Below are 19,485 nucleotides of genomic sequence, written 5' to 3'. Positions count from 1 at the left end.
CTATGTAAAATGGGATTTAATGAAAATGAGATGAAAATCAATACCAAACAAGTTAAATATAAAAACTGATATATTTTTAATGCCGATATAACCAATTGTCATTAAGGGAATGCATTGCTAGGGTAATTGTGCATAAATACATATATTGCTCTTTGTACCCTCTTTTTTTTTTGTGAACTTTTATTGTAAAATCAGTTGAAAAACGGTTGACTATTTGTATTAATATAAAGTTGTATTTTATAATATTTTTGCATTTTAAAATAATATAAATTAATATAGACTGCTGAGATATACTATCTAAGTGTGGGCACTTGAACTCATGTTATGGTTTTTGCCAAAACTCTGTTTGTTTTGGACTTTTACCAAATGATAGAAAAAGCAAGAAAATGCTAAAATTCGCCCAATATAAAGCATATGAAAAGGCTTAAAATAAGTATACAATCATAAAACAATTGGGAAACAAAAATAATATAATGGGAAAACTTAAAATAGTTGAAAAAAGGTATGGCAAGAAACACCTAGCGTTGGGCACTTGGCCCGGAGTTCTGGTTTTGATTCTTAATAAATGTGGGATTATGGATCTCAGAATCTTAAAGTTTCTGTATTTGGGTTTGGAATGGAAGGTTCTGGTAGGTTCAGATTTCACATACCTAATTTTGTTCTTCTCATACTATCACTACTTTTATTTTTCAGGAGGAGCGTATGCAATTAATGGTTGAGACAAACTTGTTTCTTTAAAAGTGTAATAGTGTATATTTCTGCATGCCTAGCACACAACAATGACAAGCAGTTTAATTTATCTTTATTGTCTTCGTTATTACTTTTTTTTACCTATATGCTATAATGTAGTTGTTTGGGAGATTATTAGAATAAACACATGAAATCATGAATTACTGAAGATACACTACACACATTGTTGTGTCCTATCTCCTTTTTGAATCTTTTATCTGCTTGTAGAATTGAAACATGAAATTCACGTTTGGAGATTGACCGCACAAAGAATTAATCCTGCCAGTCGTGAAGAGACTGCAGTCAAATGTCTTTTAATGCAAAAAGTTTTGACACTGGAGAGTTTGCTCAGGAAACAACTTAAAACTTTTCAGAGGTACTGTATGATATCTATATGTAATATGAACTTTAAAATGGAATGATAAAGAAAAAGGTCAAAAGGAACCTTTTTTTTTTTGTGTACGATTAGAACAGAGACAACAATATCCACAGAGAAAGATACAATATTGGAAACATGATTTAGTAAGGGGTATTCAAAATTGGAGCCACCTGGCAATTATGTGAGTGATACCACCGTAACAAAAATAAACATAATGCTGCATCAATCTTTGATATTTACTAGCAAGTTTGAATTTTGAAATCCGACACCCTTGAGTCAGCAAAATGTAGCCAATAGCATCACTCAAAATTTGCCATGGATTGCCAAGGTTTGGGGTGTCTGATTCCAAAAATCTGAACGCACTCATCTTTATTTAAAGTATATAACTATAGTATATATGTATGGGATTTATGTACAGTATAAGCCACGTTTAGAAAGAAAAGCTGTAAATTTTGATTGTGATACAACATCTTGTCTGTTGGAAATTTTCTGAAATTTATACTTTTTTCCTATTTTAGGCAAATATCACAAGAAGATAAAAACTGGGAATCGAACATTCAAGAACTCCAAAAAAGGGTATGTACTATAGGTCTTTAACATCTTATCACAAGACTTATCTTTTTAGTTAGCATTTCTTATAAATGTGAAACTCCTATTTAAGGACCTGGAACACGCAGTATTTCATCGAAAAAAGCCTGCAGCGTATGCTTTTTGTACAGAACATAATGACATTGTGCTTCATTACGAATATATCTTTGCCTTTCTACAGCATGGGATAACTGACAAGATTCTTCTCATCAAATGCTTGGTTGTGTTGGGATTTGTCATCTTTATGTTCTTTCTCAATTCGTTTGTTCCTGAAATCCACTTGGACCTTGGTAAGTGTGGCTGTCTATATTGTTTATGCATCCACCAAAACAAATACCCACTGCTGAATATTTTAATGAGACATTCCTACTTTGAATATCTTGTTCTTTCATGTTAACCATATATTTTAGTTAGTACATACATAGCATTTCAATACTGTAGCACTGATGCAAACACGTGGAGGAATACCTACAGTACAGTATATTAGAAGTATTCCGTGCAGTTTTGAAGAAACATTTGAATGGACATTGATATATGCTTTGGTTAATATCTACGCATTTGTTAGGTATTTTTCAGGATTGTTATATCATTTTGGCAATTAGTGTATATAATCTGTTATACAGTAGAGCAGTTTAGTACCTTTATTTGGGGCCACTTCTGTTGCCTTTTCTATGGGAAAACAAATCAAATTCTCTTTGGTGAAAGGGGAGGGATTTGTGTAAATATATTGCTGGGCTTATTCATTCAGGTACTGTACTTGCATAAAATGTATGTACAACCCAGAGTTGCATAGCAAAAGGGTTACAGATGTCCGTTTTTGCACCTTTTGTATAATTTGTGAAACCGATACTAAACATTAGTAGAATATTTTAAAATTTTACATGCCTCTTGTAAAGATGAGCAAATTTTTCAACCCAGTTCTCAAACCAGTAAAAAAAAAAAAAAGGCTGTGATGGAGGGGATCTTGTCTGAGGTCCCCAGCCCCCCTCCTAACTCTTCAATCTTTCTTCATTCCCTTACCTGGGTGGGAGGTACCCCCGTTATAAGACAGCAGCTCATGGGTGGTTCCCCTTCGAGGTCCTGGTTGGTGACACTACCATCCTAGTAGAGTAGGCTGCGATTAGTAGGTGTGTGTTTCGTCACTTTTTTCCATAGCCTGGGTGGGAATCCCTCACGGTTAGTAGGACTGAGGCCTTTTCCCGATGGGCGGAGACTGAATAGACTCAGTGTACCAGTGACACATGGTTTTTGGGTACCGGTGGTCTTAAGTTATGTGACAAATGTGAAATAAGATACCTCTGAAATCTCTGGCATAATTCACCTATTTCACTGGAATCGGTAAATATTTGCACATTTTCTGACTTTTGAAAAGTTTGCAGATAACAATTACGAACCAAATGTTGGTACATGTGCACATCTATATTCTTTTGCTTTTGCTAATTTTTATGGAGTATCTGGCAGAGAAACAATTAAAAGGCTGTTTCTGCATTGAACGTCTTAAAAACCACCTGCAAACAGATCGTACAAAAAAAAAATACGGTTTTCTGCGTCAACCAATGCTACTAAATTATAACATTGAAAGTAATCCATATGTGCAATACATTCTATCATGCGCAGTCTATTTACGACTGTGTGCATATTTCAACATTACCAAACAAATGGTTAATGCCTCAAACAAATACAAATAATGTACACTACAATTATAAATAATTTGAATAACTTTAAATTGGTAAAGGTGGGCATGAGGATGACTGAAGTGTATGCCGTATCGCCCATTTTTTTCTATGGTGACATACTGCACCGACACACTTTATTCGAGCAAATACCCAGTATGTACCTGGCAGATACCTGGAATGCGCCGCTCCTCACCTCTGACAAGCCCCGTTGCGTTTGCCTTCCCAGCCTGGGTTCATGCCTGGCTGACGGGCGGCTGATCTGTTAAATGATAATGATTAGGATTTAATAGGCTGCAATGCTTCGCGTGTCTACCAGATGGCATAAATTCATGAATTGTAATGCAGTATATATATATATACTGTGCAGTATTGCAGCCAGCGGGAATAAAAAGCTTCAATCCTTGCCTGGAAAATAACCCAATGAACTCGGGCAGAAAACAGTCACAAACCTCAATACACCCGGGTATACCCGAATTCGTGGGACTAGCCGAGCTCGAATAAAGTGTGTCGCCAGTGTATTGCACCCTTTACCATTTAGAGTTTTTAGGCCTGCTAATGTTCCTTCCTTTTTGGTTATTGGATGCAAACACCAAATATACAACAATGTTCACTATGTATATGGCGTTTGGATCACTGCTGTAACATATGACTGCTTTGCTTCAGGAACTCAAGAATTTTGTGCAGATTGCCCTTTTGGTTTTACACCTAATGGGCCCTTCTGGTAACTATGCAAGTGGGCAATCATATTAAAACCGGTTTATGGAGATCCTTATTTACAGTAGGTCTTGGTTTTCTGCATACAAATCTAAAAACAGGTGTAACCCCTCCTTTTTAGCCCTCAGACTTATAACTATTTCTGAGGTGGGGGCTTGAGTCCCTAGCGACAACTTAATGGGCTATGGACAGACGGCGGGAAGAATGCAGACACAGTATACGTACAATGAGTTTACTGTATCCCTAAAAACTAGGCAACCTGTGATCTTCGGCAGAGGATCACCCCATACAACATACAGCAATAATACAATTTCCAATTATGCGGTGCAGGTGTAAGTTAGTGTCAGTGGTGTAGTTGCCACCCAATCCGGGGTATGTTGGCTTGTGATGGTGCTGGCACATCATGGGAGCTCGCTATGTACTAACTGTTGCAGGCCTGTACTTCGAAAAGGGTGTTTCGGTTCCGCTGTGCTTGAACTCTTGATCACGACCCGGCTGTAGCTCTCTGCTCCTGCTGCCATATGAACACTCTGCAATCCTCGACTAAACCTGAAAGCACTCAAGTCGGCGCAGATCTGACTCAACATGGCCGTCCTCCTTTTTAAAGGCTCATCTTCCTCATAATCCCTCCTCTTCCACAGCCGTTATTATTGGCTGCTCTCGTGTCCATTAAAGTCGCATGTCCAGAGCACATTGGAGAGGAACCTGCTAGGGTGCAGTGTGTGTGGAGCTCATTATGCAGGCTAACATGATTTACCCACACATACACAGGCGGCACACTTTATTCTTACTTTGCTCCAGCCGCAAGCCGGGAGGTTTCCCGGCTTGCTTGTTTTTTTCCCTCAGCATGCCGCGCGTCATCAATGCGCGATCACGCTTCATTGGGAGCGTGCACGCATGGCGCGCGTGCCCAGGGCTCCCGGAGGGAGCCCTGGGTTGCTCTAATGTGGGGGATGGCGGTGGGGGGTTCCGGGGGACCCGGTGGACCCGGAGAGGGGATGGGGGTGCCTCGATCGGAGGACCGATCCTCTGAGGCTCCGGTATCTGTCGCGGCCGAGACTGGGTACAGGTAAGAATAAACTCGTCCGCGACAGTATAAAACATGTTTGAAAACAAACATCCTAATGTTTTAGATGACGATACTTATTTGATAAGTATATGCAATTAATATGCTGTTACCATCTTATCTTTGCTTGGGAAGATGGAAACTTTTCAATCTTCTCAAGCAAGGACACAACGAAGTACTACAGTACTGTACATGGATCATGTTTACAGTAAATATGATGAAAGTAATTTAAATCTGTAGTTTACAACATACATTTTTATCATGTTTCCTCATCCATTTCCTTGTGGGTTACAGAGATATGAGTAATATAAGTTATGTATATATCAGTTAATATAAATTATTGATGTTCTTATGTGATTAGATCTGGGGATAATACACTTAGTGTCTGAATACAGTGGCATGTATATTATTAATGAAGAGGTGCACATTGAATTAATGAAGATAATCTCAATTGAGTAGTATCCATAAAAATTTAATTTAAATACTGTTAATTTGGCATAAAGCCAAATGTTCCGTATGTTTATATTAAGCAATGATGCAGCACAAACCATATCATACTGGCTTGAGGATATTCACGTGCTTTAATGACAACTGAATTAACTTGATAGAGAAACCATTCACAGGTCTTGTAGTGATTATTAGTGAAAATAAAAAAAAATATTTGTAGTGACAGAAAAATAATCTGTTTTTTTTTGGTGTGATTTACAGAACCATTTTTAATTAAACTTGTCTAGTATTGGCAACTGTCACATTTAAAGGAACATCTTCAACCAATGCTACTTTTGTAATTGGGATGCAATATTTAAAACCTTTAATTGGTTGGATGATTCAAAATGGACCTAATAACTTTCACTCCAAAAACTGTTACTTTAACCTTGAATAATCCTAATCTAAACCATAGAATGTTTGGATTATTATTATTATTAATATTATTATTATTATTATTATTATTATTATTATTATTATTAAAGATCGTTATAAAATGCATCATTTATCAGTTGGCGAAAAAGTCAAATTACAGTCCCATAACTATGCAAGGTTAGGATTTAATTAAATTAAATTACACTATTCTAAAAGCAGTGGTGCTTTTGTGTCTCTATAATGATATATATATTGTGACAGAGTCACTAACTCAGTAGGCTGGAGTAGTGAATGGAGAGACGCTGCAGCCAGTTCACAGAGTGTTAATCTCCTCAGACAGAAAGAAGCACACCTGCAGCCTAATTAAGCAGGAAGCCTGAGAGACTGCAGGTTTAAAAGCAGGAAGTGACACACACACAGAGAGCTTGTTTTTCCACGTGAGGGTGGAGAGAACTCTCCCGGCTGGGAAGCCGTTGCTGTTGCTCTGGTCCCCCAGTCCTGCGAGGAGCTAGGCTGCTGGGACCAGCTGGGACCCCAACCCAGGATAAAGATCAAGATCGCTGCAAGGCTGGACACAGCCTGCTCCCCGGAACCGTGTTCCTGTTTGCTACTGGAGCGGCAAAACAGATAAGACTTTATTCTTATACGTATCGGTTATCCTTTGTGTAGCATGTTTTGGGCATGACCAGATTAGCTGGCTGTCCTGTTAGTAAGGGCTCAAGAAGTGAGTTAGTGTCCCTAACGGGACTAGGCTTTAATTTTCAAGAAAGTAGTTTCTTAAAGGGACAGTGCACCCGTACTTATTTTGGTTGTGGCTAATAAACCACTAGTGTTTAAAGTTTCCCATCATGTCTAGCGTCTTACTGACCCCGCCGCGAGGCCGTCCTGCCACAGGTGGTGTCAGAAGTGGGATGCTACGCCTCTGGGGGTCAGTAGATGAAGATGTGTTGAGACACTGAACTCAAGCGGAAAAAAAAAAGCTGTGTGTGCTGTGCACGCGCATAGTAAGTGAAACCTCTTTGACTTTTGTCACAGAAATTGTATTTGTGTTGGTGATGTTTTAATTAAAAATCAAAACACAATTTCATTGACAAAACGCAAATAAATTTGACTTAGAATGCGCGTGCTCTGCACACATCGCCTGTATTAGCTATTTGCACTAAGTGTGAATTCCTTGTGTGTGCGGGTGACTGAGTGTGCGGTTGACTGCGTATGACTGCGACTGCGTGTGACTGCGACTGCGTGTGACTGCGACTGCGTGCGACTGCGTGTGACTGCGACTGCGGGTGAGTGTGCAGGTGAGTGTGCGAGTGAGTGTGTGGGTGAATGTGAGTGTGCGGGTGAGTGTGCGGGTGACTGTGAGTGTGCAGGTGACTGAATGTGAGTGTGTGGGTGAGTGTGAGTGTGCGGGTGACTGTGAGTGTGAGTGTGCGGGTGACTGTGTGTGACTGTGTGTGACTGAGTGTGCGTGTTCGGGTGACTGAGAGTGTGCGGGTGACTGTGAGTGTGACTGCGTGTGAGTGTGCGTGAGTGTGCGGGTGCGTGTGACTGTGCAGGTGACTGTGTGTGTGTGACTGTGCGTGTGACTGTGTGTGCGTGTGACTGTGCGTGTGCGTGTGACTGAGATGTGTTTTACAAATAGTCTCACCCTTTATATTCTGCATGAATACACCATGTTTGTAAAATTAGTACCATTATTATAGTGTCCTTTGCTCAAATAACTGTGCTCTCTCGCAGTCAAGCACAACACCACTGAGGTTGTATTAGTACTGTGACCACTGCATTTTACAATCTGATATATTGCTGACTTTGTATAGATCAGATATTTCCAGTACACAGAAGAATGTTATATTTCATTTGGGTTGACAGTTGAGATTTGTCATACAGATACCTTGCTATTTCCTTAACCCTGAGTATTTACTAGCACTGAGATTTCCAGTGTTTAGTGTGTCCTGTTTTGACAGTCTTTAATTGTTCTGCTGAAGGCTCATGCCAGACTGGATGGTTCCTTCAGTGCATATTAGCAGAGAGCACAGAACACCAGGAGCTGCATGCAGCTATATCTCACCATCAGAAGCAGCATCGGCAGCATTTGACACTGACTGTACCTTATTCATACACACACACAGGCACTGAACGGCTGGCTGCAAGGACAGGGAATGCACATCCACTTCTGCCCTGTCTTGCTACTCACTGCACACACACAGAATCACTAGGACTGTGATGTTTTCAATGTGATGTCCCTCTCCCCAGCCTATTCTTCCTTTTGATATCCTTTAATGTGGACATCGTTGCCAGGTCCGATCTCCCTCCTCCCTCCTCCCTCCTCCCTCCTCCCTCCTCCCTCCTCCCTCCTCCCTTCCTGTCCATCGGCAATTCAGCATGTCAGCGACACACTGCTCTGCTTCCTCTCGGTTACCCTCCATGATCCCTGGGCTCCTCTCCTCTGGCCCCGGCAGCGCTCAGTCAGCGGGACACAGGGAAGGGGAGGGAGGTGAGAGGCTGAGCAGCGGCTCACTGAGTCTGATTTAAAATCCCCACGCTTGCTACACCTTTCACTCTAGCACCGGAAGCTCTGTGGCAGCCATCTTGCTATACCCATGGCAGCTGACGTGTGGGGGTAACGTCAGCCGTTAGGAGCGGCGCCGGTGGCTTTCGCCGCCGCCACATGTCACAGCGGGTGTGTGTGGGGGGGAGCGGTGGCTGTTAGGAGCGGCAGGTCACAGTAGATGCGAGGGGAGGGGGGGGGAGCCGTGACGTCACTTCCGTTTCACATTTCGACCCCAACTCTCCCGTTTTACTCCATCAGAATAGGTGCCACTAAAGAAGTTTCACTTCAAAAAATGATTTTTGCTGAAGCATGGAAGTTACAGCTAGCAAGCGCTGAGTGTAAATTTTGCCCCGTCGGGTATGAAAGGATTGCTGTGTAAAGCTAATGCCTTTTGCTGAAGTGAGTGAATTTGCAGCTAGCAAGTGCTGTATGTAAAATTTGCCCTGTCTGGTATAAAAGGAAATTGAAAATGGATTTTGGCATAGATGTTGCCCTAAGAAGAACCCAGAAGGTTCAAAGATTGTAAAGTCCATGCAACTTACGTGTGTTGTGCAAAGTCTGCCCCGTCGGGTGTGAAAAAAAGAAAAACAGGGTTTTAAAATGGCCGCCATCAAGTGTAAGTTTTGCAATGTACATAACCATACGAAACAGTGTCCCTGCAGGCCATATGATGATTATGATGATGACGCATATGTGGCCCCGAGAAGAGAGACGTACCCACAGATGAAAGCTGCAAAAGTGTCCAGTGTGTGTGTGCCCAGTACCACTGATGTCTCTGGAACTAATAAAACAAAGAGAAAGAATACAAATATTGTTCAAGTCACAGAGGAAGTGACCGAACCACTTGAGCCTGCGATATCAGGACAACAGGCGTCAGCAAGCCACCGAGATGTGCTGCAGACCGGAGTGATGGGCAGAATTGTCACAGGAACGGTGGCAAAGGAAAAGGAGGAGCAAAGGGAAGCTGAATCCTTGATCCAGGGAAAAGAGGCCTTAATTTCTGCACTCCAAACTGCCCGGCGTGATTATGATGTCTTGCAGGAACAATTGAATAGGGAGCGAGAAGCTAATGCCGTGGTACAGAGGTGTATACTCCCAGCTATACAAGAGTATGCGGCATTAAAGAAAACAGAGCATCTCTTGCGGAGTGAGTTGGAGGAGCTGACGACAAGTTTGAATAAGGCCAACACCGCAATTGCTAACATGGAATCAGAGAGAACAAGTCCTGACTGGAGACTATGCTATCAGATGTCTCAGAGAGATGTGCAAAACTTCATCAAAGACTTAGAAGTTTCTCACCAAGAAGCTAGCACGCTCAAAACAGAGCTGGAGCTCTCACGCCAGGAGGGCCACAGTCTAAACACAGAGCTGGATATGTTGAAGGAAACCCATGAGAATGCCCTGAGGGATTTAGAGACTGTAAAGAAGGAGAATGTAAGTCTGACGCAGAAAAATTCAGACTTGACTGATCAAATAAGTAAAGGTGATAAGAAGCTTCACCAAGCAGGAAAAGTGGAGAAGCAATTGATCCAGGAAAAGCTAGAGGTGCAGGAAGCACTGCAGAATGCAGAGAGGATGCAATGTGTCTCCCTGAAGCAGCACACACAGGCAACACACTTATGGCAGAGCCAGCTGCAAGAGCTGCATGCAAGTCTGCAAGCAGCCAAGGAGAAACAGCGAGTGCTACAGGAATGGCTGAGTACCCAGTATGTCCCCACAGAACAGCATGAGGAACTGAGGGCCACGCTGTACGCCACAAGAGCATCGCTAGGGGCAAAGCTGGGAAGCCAGGTAATTCTGTGTGAGAGGGAGCGCGAGAAGGTCCAGAGACTGGAGCAAGAGCTGGAGAAGCAGAGAGGCAACTCCATCTCCATGAGTCAGTATGCCAAGGAGAAAGAAGCCTGGAAGACAGAAGCAACAGCGATACTGGCGACAAGAACTGCAGAGCTCAAAAAGATGGAGGAGGCGTTGATGCAAACCCAGAGTAAGCACCAGGAAGAGGTGAAGGCCCTGAGAGGGGACTGGCAGCATCAGATTGAAGAGCTGCAAACGCAGAGTGCTGAGTGCAAAATACAGCTCGCCGAGAGGGAGGAGGTGACCGTCCATCAGGTGGCTCGCCTGACGTGGTGCTATGAAACCGAGATGGCCGATACCCGCAAGCTGCTGGACCACATGGCCAATGAGAGGGCCCAACTGCAGCAGGAGCTGGACAAGGTCTGGAAGGAGCACCGGCAGTTGCAGGTCAGAAATAGAGGAAAAGAAACAGATTTAAGCCTTGTGCTGAACCAGTTAGGAGATGTGGAGTCACAACTCAACGCCAAAGAAGATGAACTGGCAGCTGTTCTGGATGAAAGAACAAAGGCAGAACGACTGCTTCAAGACCTGAGGAAAGACCTGGAGTCTGAGCATGCTGGCCGCAAGATGGCAGAGAAACAAAAGCGTGACCTGGATGAGATACTCGAGGCTCTGAAGACTGAGCAGGATACTACGTTGGACTCAATGCTGCCCAGCAGGAGATTCCTCAGCTGAAGTTGGAGAAAGAGGTTACAACCCTAAGACAGACCCTTGGGTCACAGAAGCAGTCCATGGGAAAAAGGGTGGTAGAGATAAAGCAAGTGAGGCGCACCAGGAAGCGTGACTGCAATACCGCTGCAGTGTTACGGTCTACTTTTCACAAGGCACGGGATGGGAAGACCAAGGTGCTATGTAGTAGCACAGTAAGAAGCCAGTTGTACTATGGGACCCATAGTGGTTTCCTTGCAAGGAAGGCAGCCGCTGTGAAGAGACAGTTGAGACTAAAGAGTGTCCATGTTTGTAAGATGTTTACAAACAGTGTCCATGTTTGTTCAGCAACACTCCCAACGGAGTAAGTTAAGGGGACAAGAAAGACAGGCCCAAGCCTTCGAGTCTGCCGACTGTAAAAGAGAGGCATCATGGGGTGCACTTGGGGTTAAAAAGACCCCCACCCAATTTGAAGTTCTGAAGATAAACGATGAGAAACCCAAAACTGAAGGTATGCTGACGGAAAAAGGTCCAAAACCCATCACCGCTAAAGCGGAGTTGCTGTCTTCACAGGAAAAGGCCAAACAGTCACTGGCAAGAGTATGCAATAAGCTGACTGAAGTCAAGGCTCTTCTACAGGGTGAAGGAGTCTCTGAAAACAAGGAGATAGTGAGGTACCAGTCCTCAGGCCCAGATGGCCTGGTAATTACCCCAAAAAGAAAATGCCTAAATTGGAAGGCAAGAAAAAAAAAAGGGGGGGAGGGAAGGGCCGACGTCAGACATTTTCGCCAAAGATGCTGGTACACGGGAATGGTGCACGGGCCACTCCACAGGACAATGTTTCGCTGGGGAGGGGGATATGTGACAGAGTCACTAACTCAGTAGGCTGGAATAGTGAATGGAGAGACGCTGCAGCCAGTTCACAGAGTGTTAATCTCCTCAGACAGAAAGAAGCACACCTGCAGCCTAATTAAGCAGGAGGCCTGAGAGACTGCAGGTTTAAAAGCAGGAAGTGACACACACACAGAGAGCTTGTTTTTCCACGTGAGGGTGGAGAGAACTCTCCCGGCTGGGAAGCCGTTGCTGTTGCTCTGGTCCCCCAGTCCTGCGAGGAGCTAGGCTGCTGGGACAAGCTGGGACCCCAACCCAGGATAAAGATCAAGATCGCTGCGAGGCTGGACACAGCCTGCTCCCCGGAACCGTGTTCCTGTTTGCTACTGGATCGGCAAAATAGATAAGACTTTATTCTTATACTGCACCGACACACTTTATTCGAGCAAATACCCAGTATGTACCTGGCAGATACCTGGAATGCGCCGCTCCTCACCTCTGACAAGCCCCGTTGCGTTTGCCTTCCCAGCCTGGGTTCATGCCTGGCTGACGGGCGGCTGATCTGTTAAATGATAATGATTAGGATTTAATAGGCTGCAATGCTTCGCGTGTCTACCAGATGGCATAAATTCATGAATTGTAATGCAGTATATATATATATACTGTGCAGTATTGCAGCCAGGGGGAATAAAATGCTTCAATCCCTGCATGGAAAATACCTCAATGCACTCGGGCAGAAAACAGTCACAAACCTCAATACACCCGGGTATACCCGAATTCGTGGGACTAGCCGAGCTCGAATAAAGTGTGTCGCCAGTGTACGTATCGGTTATCCTTTGTGTAGCATGTTTTGGGCATGACCAGATTAGCTGGCTGTCCTGTTAGTAAGGGCTAAAGAAGTGAGTTAGTGTCCCTAGGACAGTGCACCCGTACTTATTTTGGTTGTGGCTAATAAACCACTAGTGTTTAAAGTTTCCCATCGTGTCTAGCGTCTTACTGACCCCGCCGCGAGGCCGTCCTGCCACAATATATATAATATAATTAAGAACAATAGGCACTCTGCCTGAAAAGTCAATAAGGTGGGTGCAAATCCTGTATGGTGTAAATAAGCAATACGATACCGTGTGATGACGAATATCAAAGGCAGCACTCCAAAAGGTTGTCAAAAGAATATATTGTATTTAACAAGACATCATTCCAACGTTTCGGTCCGCGTGCGGGACATTTATCAAGGTGATGCAATAATTTTTTCGCCAGACCACATTATCATTCATGTTCACATTTTATTAGTTTGTTTTTCACTGTCCGCACTATATTTGTTGGTGTTTCATTCAAGTGCCACATTTTTTCATACATAGGTTCTTTATGACTCCCATCTGATTTGCACTGTTGTTATGGTAGCCAGTTACTGGTGTTCCAAATATACACCATTTTGCAATATTGAGACAATGACAGGCACATGCATAGCTCATCACTGAGCTAGGTAGAGGCTAATATCCTAAATCTGCCCGTTTGTCTGCATGATCTGTCCATTTTATTATACTGCCTGTCCGTTCTACTATGCTATCCTGCCTCACAGCGCATACAAGTGGCGTCACGCATGCGCAGATATACTCCCATTGCGAGGGATCGCTTTCACTGCAGGCATACGTTTTATTTATTTATTTATTTATTTCTACCCAGTAATGGTTCGCGCAACAAATATAGTGCGGACAGTGAAAAACAAACTAATAAAATGTGAACATGAATGATAATGTGGTCTGGCGAAAAAATTATTGCAACAAATCTGATGTGTTCTAATTCACTCTGTAATCACATCACCTTGATAAAGGTCCCCCACGCGGACCGAAACGTTGGAATGATGTCTTGCTAAATACAATATATTCTTTTGACAACCTTTTGGAGTGCTGCCTTTGATATTCGTCATCACACAGTATCGTATCGCATATATATATATATATATATAGGCTGCAGGTGTGCTTCTTTCTGTCTGAGGAGATTAACACTCTGTAAACTGGCTGCAGCGTCTCTCCATTCACTATTCCAGCCTACTGAGTTAGTGACTCTGTCACATATCCCTCTCCCCAGCGAAACATTGTCCTGTGGAGCGGCCCGTGCACCATTCCCGTGTACCAGCATCTTTGGCGAAAATGTCTGACGTCGGCCCTTCCCTCCCCCCTTTTTTTATTCTTGCCTTCCAATTTAGGCATTTTCTTTTTGGGGTAATTACCAGGCCATCTGGGCCTGAGGACTGGTACCTCACTATCTCCTTGTTTTCAGAGACTCCTTCACCCTGTAGAAGAGCCTTGACTTCGGTCAGCTCATTGCATACTCTTGCCAGTGACTGTTTGGCCTTTTCCTGTGAAGACAGCAACTCCGCTTTAGCGGTGATGGGTTGTGGACCTTTTTCCGTCAGCATACCTTCAGTTTTGGGTTTCTCATCGTTTATCTTCAGAACTTCAAATTGGGTGGGGGTCTTTTTAACCCCAAGTGCACCCTATGATGCCTCTCTTTTACAGTCGGCAGACTCGAAGGCTTGGGTATATATATATATATATATATATACAGTGTTCGACAAACCTATACATTTGCTCGCCCCGGGCGAGTGGATTTAACATCGTGGCGAGCTCCTATTGGCCCAAGCAGCACACGTGTGGTAGTAGGTGGCGAGTTGATTTTTTTGTTCGGCGAGTAGATTTTCTGGTGATTTGTCGACCACTGTATATATATATATATATATATATATATATATATATTGTGTAGCAATAGTCCATTCCGGTCCCTGACTCTTCGGTTTCCCCTCCCTTAACTGCACTAGAGTGGGGGTGGTTATGGGTGGTGACAGGCTGGACGGCGGCTCCTGGTACAGGGCGCCGCAATATTCTGTATGTTCACGCATGTACGGAGGCTCGCGCATGCACAGAAGGTATTGCGGTGGCCATTACAAGTTGCGCATGTGCAGTGGAGCAGGCACACGCGGCGCCAATGATAGAAGGCTCCGCAAGGGACACCAGCCCCCAGAAGGCTTTGTTGCATGTAGACACGTGACGCCATGGAGCCAATTACGCGGCCGGATTCCCTGCAAGGGAGTAGCTACATTTGGCGCACTGAGGCTTGCAAGGCAGTTGGAGCTGGGACACAGATAGGGGAGGGTGTATAGGTGCTGGGGTCTGTGACCCTCTGCACTAGACTAGAGACCCCCTAGGCCCCAGCTTGGCCCCAACTACCTGTAGATTGTGGTTGCTATAGGGACATGCCCATTAGGTAGGGACCTGCCCTTTAGTGCTAGTACTGTAAGTACAAGGCCACATCTGCTTCACGGAGCAAACTGCTGCCATAGTCTGGGATCAGAATACTGGACTGAGAAAGAGGCAATCGCTGTGGGGGTCGCTCCAGTGTAAGGCGTTCCACACAGTATCGTTGGATCGGCGGATCCCCTTGCTCTCCTTCATCAGTGTGCCCGGGTGTGGACACACCCGGCAGGTACCTTTCCACAACAGTGCACAAACACACTGTACAGTGAAGGCGCTGATCACACCTAAAGGGGTGGGCATCCTTTGGGGACTCTCTGTGGGTAAAGTGACCAAGGGACTCATCTGGTACGGTGGACACGGTGTGGGGGTACATGGTGGTGGGACAAAGCCCTGCGCGGCGAGGTATAGCTGTAACCAGTAGTGTTGCTATTTTATTTATGCTGTCTATGTTTATCTGTCACAGTAAAGGTTATTGTTATAATCTGTAGGCTGTTATTATTGGTTCCTGCTCTGGGTTATCTCTACTTATTGGGATCCTGTGCAGGTGGAGGCACTGCCACTCAGTATATTTGTTACCCCAGGCTCCCAGTGGTGGAGGCTCAGATCTCTGTGAGCCAACAGGTAACGCCAGTACTAGTAGACACTTCACACTAGATGGAAAGAGGGCTTGTTTCAGGGTACATGCAACTACACACGTGGGTTTCTTGCCAAGGCTTATTTATTTAGCCTTAACATATATTCAATACACAAAACAAAAATAGCTTTTCTTCAGCAAAAACAAAACGAAACAGTTTCTCTTTAGCAGACAGTGTGTAACTCAGGCTGCAATCCATTTTCTAAGCAGGAGACAGACAGGTTATAATTCAGTTACTTTGTTTATCAGACCTTGTTTTCAGGAATCACTTTAGCAGCTTACTTCTCTCTCATCAACAGCCTCCCTCTGTCTACAGCCTGGGTTTTAACACACCTTGATTAGGCAGCTGGGATCCAACTAATTATCCTGAGGTTCCCAGCTGAAGTTAACCTAGTCAGTGCTGCACTGCAGACTAGACATAGGTTTTCCAGGCATATAGCTGGTGGCTTTTGTTTACCCTGTCACATTCCTCCCCTGTTAGTGTGTGGTTGGGGCTACGGACGGCTGAAGCCCGACCATCCACCCCTTCTCTAAAAAAGAAGTCAGCATTTGCGTTCTCTTTTCCCGGCCTATGCTGAATCTCAAATGAGAAGGGTTGGAGGGCCATATACCACCTAGTCAATCTAGCATTGGAATCCTTCATGCTATTTAACCACTTCAGTGGAGCATGATCCGTCACCAAAGTAAAATGGACTCCTGCCAGGTAATGCCTCAAAGCCTCGATTGCCCACTTTACTGCGAGGCACTCTTTCTCAATCACTGAGTAGTTTATTTCCCTTGGGAACAATTTCCTACTCAGGAAAAGGATAGGTTGTTCAACTCCCTCAAACTGTTGTGAAAACACTGCCCCTAGCCCTATCTCTGATGCATCTGTTTGCACTATAAAATGGCTGTTGAAGTCTGGGCTTCTAAGGATTGGACCCTCTGATAGACACCTTTTTATGTCCTCAAAGGCTCTCTGACAATCCCTTGACCACACCACTTGTGTAGGGGCACACGTTTTTGTGAGGTCCGTTAAAGGGGCTGTCACTTCCGAATAGTTGGGGATGAACCGCCGGTAGTACCCTGCTAAACCCAGCAGAGAGCGTACCTGCGTTTTTGTTTGGGGGGTCGGAACTTCTTTCAGGGCAGCTACCTTGTCGGCTAGTGGCCTTACTTTTCCACCTCCCGCTGCATACCCTAAGTATTTGGTTTCCGCTTTACCCAAGGCACATTTCTTAGGGTTGGCTGTGAGTCCTGCCTCTCTTAGAGATTTGAGGACCGCTTTCAGCCTATTTAGATGGGCCCACCAGTGTTTACTATAAATGACAATGTCATCTAGGTAGGCTGCGGCATAAGTCCTATGGGGCCTCAGTATCTTATTCATGAGTCTCTGAAATGTGGCTGGGGCTCCATGCAGTCCAAATGGCATTGTCACAAACTGGTATAAACCCATGGGAGTGGCAAAGGCTGTTTTGCATTTGGACTTTTCCGCTAAAGGTATTTGCCAGTATCCTTTTGTCAAGTTCAATGTGGATATATATTCCGCGTTACGAAGGGCGTCAATTAATTCGTCCACCTTTGGCATCGGATATGCGTCAAACTTGGATACCGCATTGACCTTTCGGAGGTCCACACAAAATCTTACCTTCCCATCGGGTTTAGGGACCATAATTAGTGGACTACACCACTCACTGCATGATTCCTCAATCACTCCTAAGTGTAACATTTCTTGTACCTCCTTCTCTACCAGAGCTCTACGACTTTCAGGCAACCTATAAGGACGGGAACGTACTTTTACCCCTGGTGCTGTCTCGATTGCATGGGAAATTAAGTTAGTTTGTCCTGGTAAGTCAGAAAAAACATCCTGGAATTGAGTAATTATTGCTAACAAGTCCCCTTTTTGTTCAGAGGACAACTGTTTACCCATTGGGATTTTATCGTCACTCACGATGTTCTCCCGTGGAGGCTGAGGACCCAAGTCCGTTTCCTCCTCCACCGGGTGGATGAATAGAGACCACTGCATCTTCCAGGGTTTCAGCAAGTTCACATGGTAAATTTGTTTACCCTTCCTGGACCCTGGTTGAGCGATCTCGTAATCCACATCACCCGTACGGCGGAGCACTTCGAATGGGCCCTGCCATTTGGCCAGGAGTTTACTCTCACAACTGGGTAACAATAACATCACCTGGTCTCCTGGGTGAAACACTCTCATGCGAGCATTCTGATTGTAATGTCTCTCCTGACTGTCCTGGGCTGATCTAAGATTCTCCCTGGCAAAATGGCGACCACATCTAGGTGCTTCCTAAGGTCTAGTACATATTGCAGGGTATTCTTAGAAGGGGACTGCTGTTCCTCCCAGGACTCCTTTAGGAGGTCTAGGATACCCCGGGGTTGGCGGCCATAGAGCAATTCAAATGGAGAGAATCCCGTGGAGGCCTGGGGAACTTCCCGCACTGCAAACAGCAGAAAAGGGAAAAGTTCATCCCAGGCTCTCTTCTCTGAATCTACAAATTTCCTCAGCATCCCCTTTACAGTTCGGTTAAATCTTTCCACCAATCCGTCAGTCTGTGGATGGTAGACCGATGTCCGAACAGACTTGACCTCTAGTAACTTTAAGACATCCTGCATCAGTTTAGCCATAAAATTTGTACCTTGGTCTGTCAACTAACCTGGGGAAGTCCAACCCGTGAGAACAGTTCCAACAACTTGTTGGCTACTTGCTTCGCCGTTGCTGTTCTCAGGGGGAACGCCTCAGGATATCTTGTCGCATAATCAACTATGACAAAGATAAACTTGTGTCCTTTCGCAGAAGGTTCTAGAGGTCCTACCAAGTCTACCCCAATCCTCTCAAAGGGAACTGACACCAAGGGTAGAGGAACAAACGGGGCTGGTTTTTGTCCTTTTGGACTAGTTAGCTGGCACTCCGGACATTCTGCACATAGCTTAGAAATATCACTATGCATCCCTGGCCAATAGAATCGGGATGAAATACGGTCCAATGTTTTATCCCTGCCCAGGTGACCACCCCAAGGGACAGTATGGGCTAGAGTGAACACAGATTTAACAAACGCCTTGGGAACCAATATCTGTCTGGTGACCTCCCCTGTTTGTGTCTGCCTATTCACCCTATATAGGATATCATTTGATAGCTCAAAATGGGGGAATACTATCACCCCCTGTGCATCTAAAATCTGTTCATCAATTTTCACCACCTTGTCATACTGTCTAGCAAGGACTGGGTCTTCCCTTTGCTTCTGGCGAAATTCAGGGAGATACAGGTCTGGTAAATCTCCAGGGCCCATACCCCCCTCCCTTTGGCCATCCCCAGCCATCACTTGTGACCTCTGACTATTACAATGGTCACCTTGAGACCCAGATTTCTGCAACCAGTCCTGTTTGTCCAAGCGTCTTTGCCTCCGAGTCTTTTGAACCCGGTGTCTACTGGGAAAAAGGTCTGCCGAGAAGGGGAACAGTTTGCCAGGGTTCTCCTGAGCCCTAGAAGGAAGCTCCCCATGAAGGACTGGGGCCATTAGGTCAGAAAATAAAGGCCAGTCCCGACGAGCACAACGGGGGTAGGGAGCCAAAGAGCGACTCCTACTTCGAGGTAAGCCTCCTGACCTTTTACCTGTAGCCGGATTTTGGCCGTCGGATAGGGTTTTACATCGCCGTGTATACATTCTATGCTCCATGGGGAGTCAAAAGAACACACGTTGGGCGG

The 19,485-nt window shown here is 44.7% G+C and overlaps 1 protein-coding gene across 2 annotated transcripts in view; it reads left to right on the top strand.

Moving 5' to 3' along the window:
- OCA2 (OCA2 melanosomal transmembrane protein) overlaps window positions 1-19,485 on the top strand; it is a 459,069-nt gene that overhangs the window by 335,527 nt on the left and 104,057 nt on the right. For both annotated transcript variants that reach the window (XM_075590565.1, XM_075590564.1), the window contains 3 exons: window positions 958-1,105; window positions 1,627-1,684; window positions 1,878-1,986. In XM_075590565.1, coding sequence (XP_075446680.1) covers window positions 958-1,105; window positions 1,627-1,684; window positions 1,878-1,986 — 315 coding nt within the window. The remainder of the gene's footprint in view (window positions 1-957; window positions 1,106-1,626; window positions 1,685-1,877; window positions 1,987-19,485) is intronic.

Source organism: Ascaphus truei, chromosome 3 (assembly GCF_040206685.1).
Source record: "Ascaphus truei isolate aAscTru1 chromosome 3, aAscTru1.hap1, whole genome shotgun sequence".
In the NCBI taxonomy this organism is placed as follows: Eukaryota; Metazoa; Chordata; class Amphibia; order Anura; family Ascaphidae; genus Ascaphus; species Ascaphus truei.
This window is presented reverse-complemented; position numbering and strand designations above follow the sequence as displayed.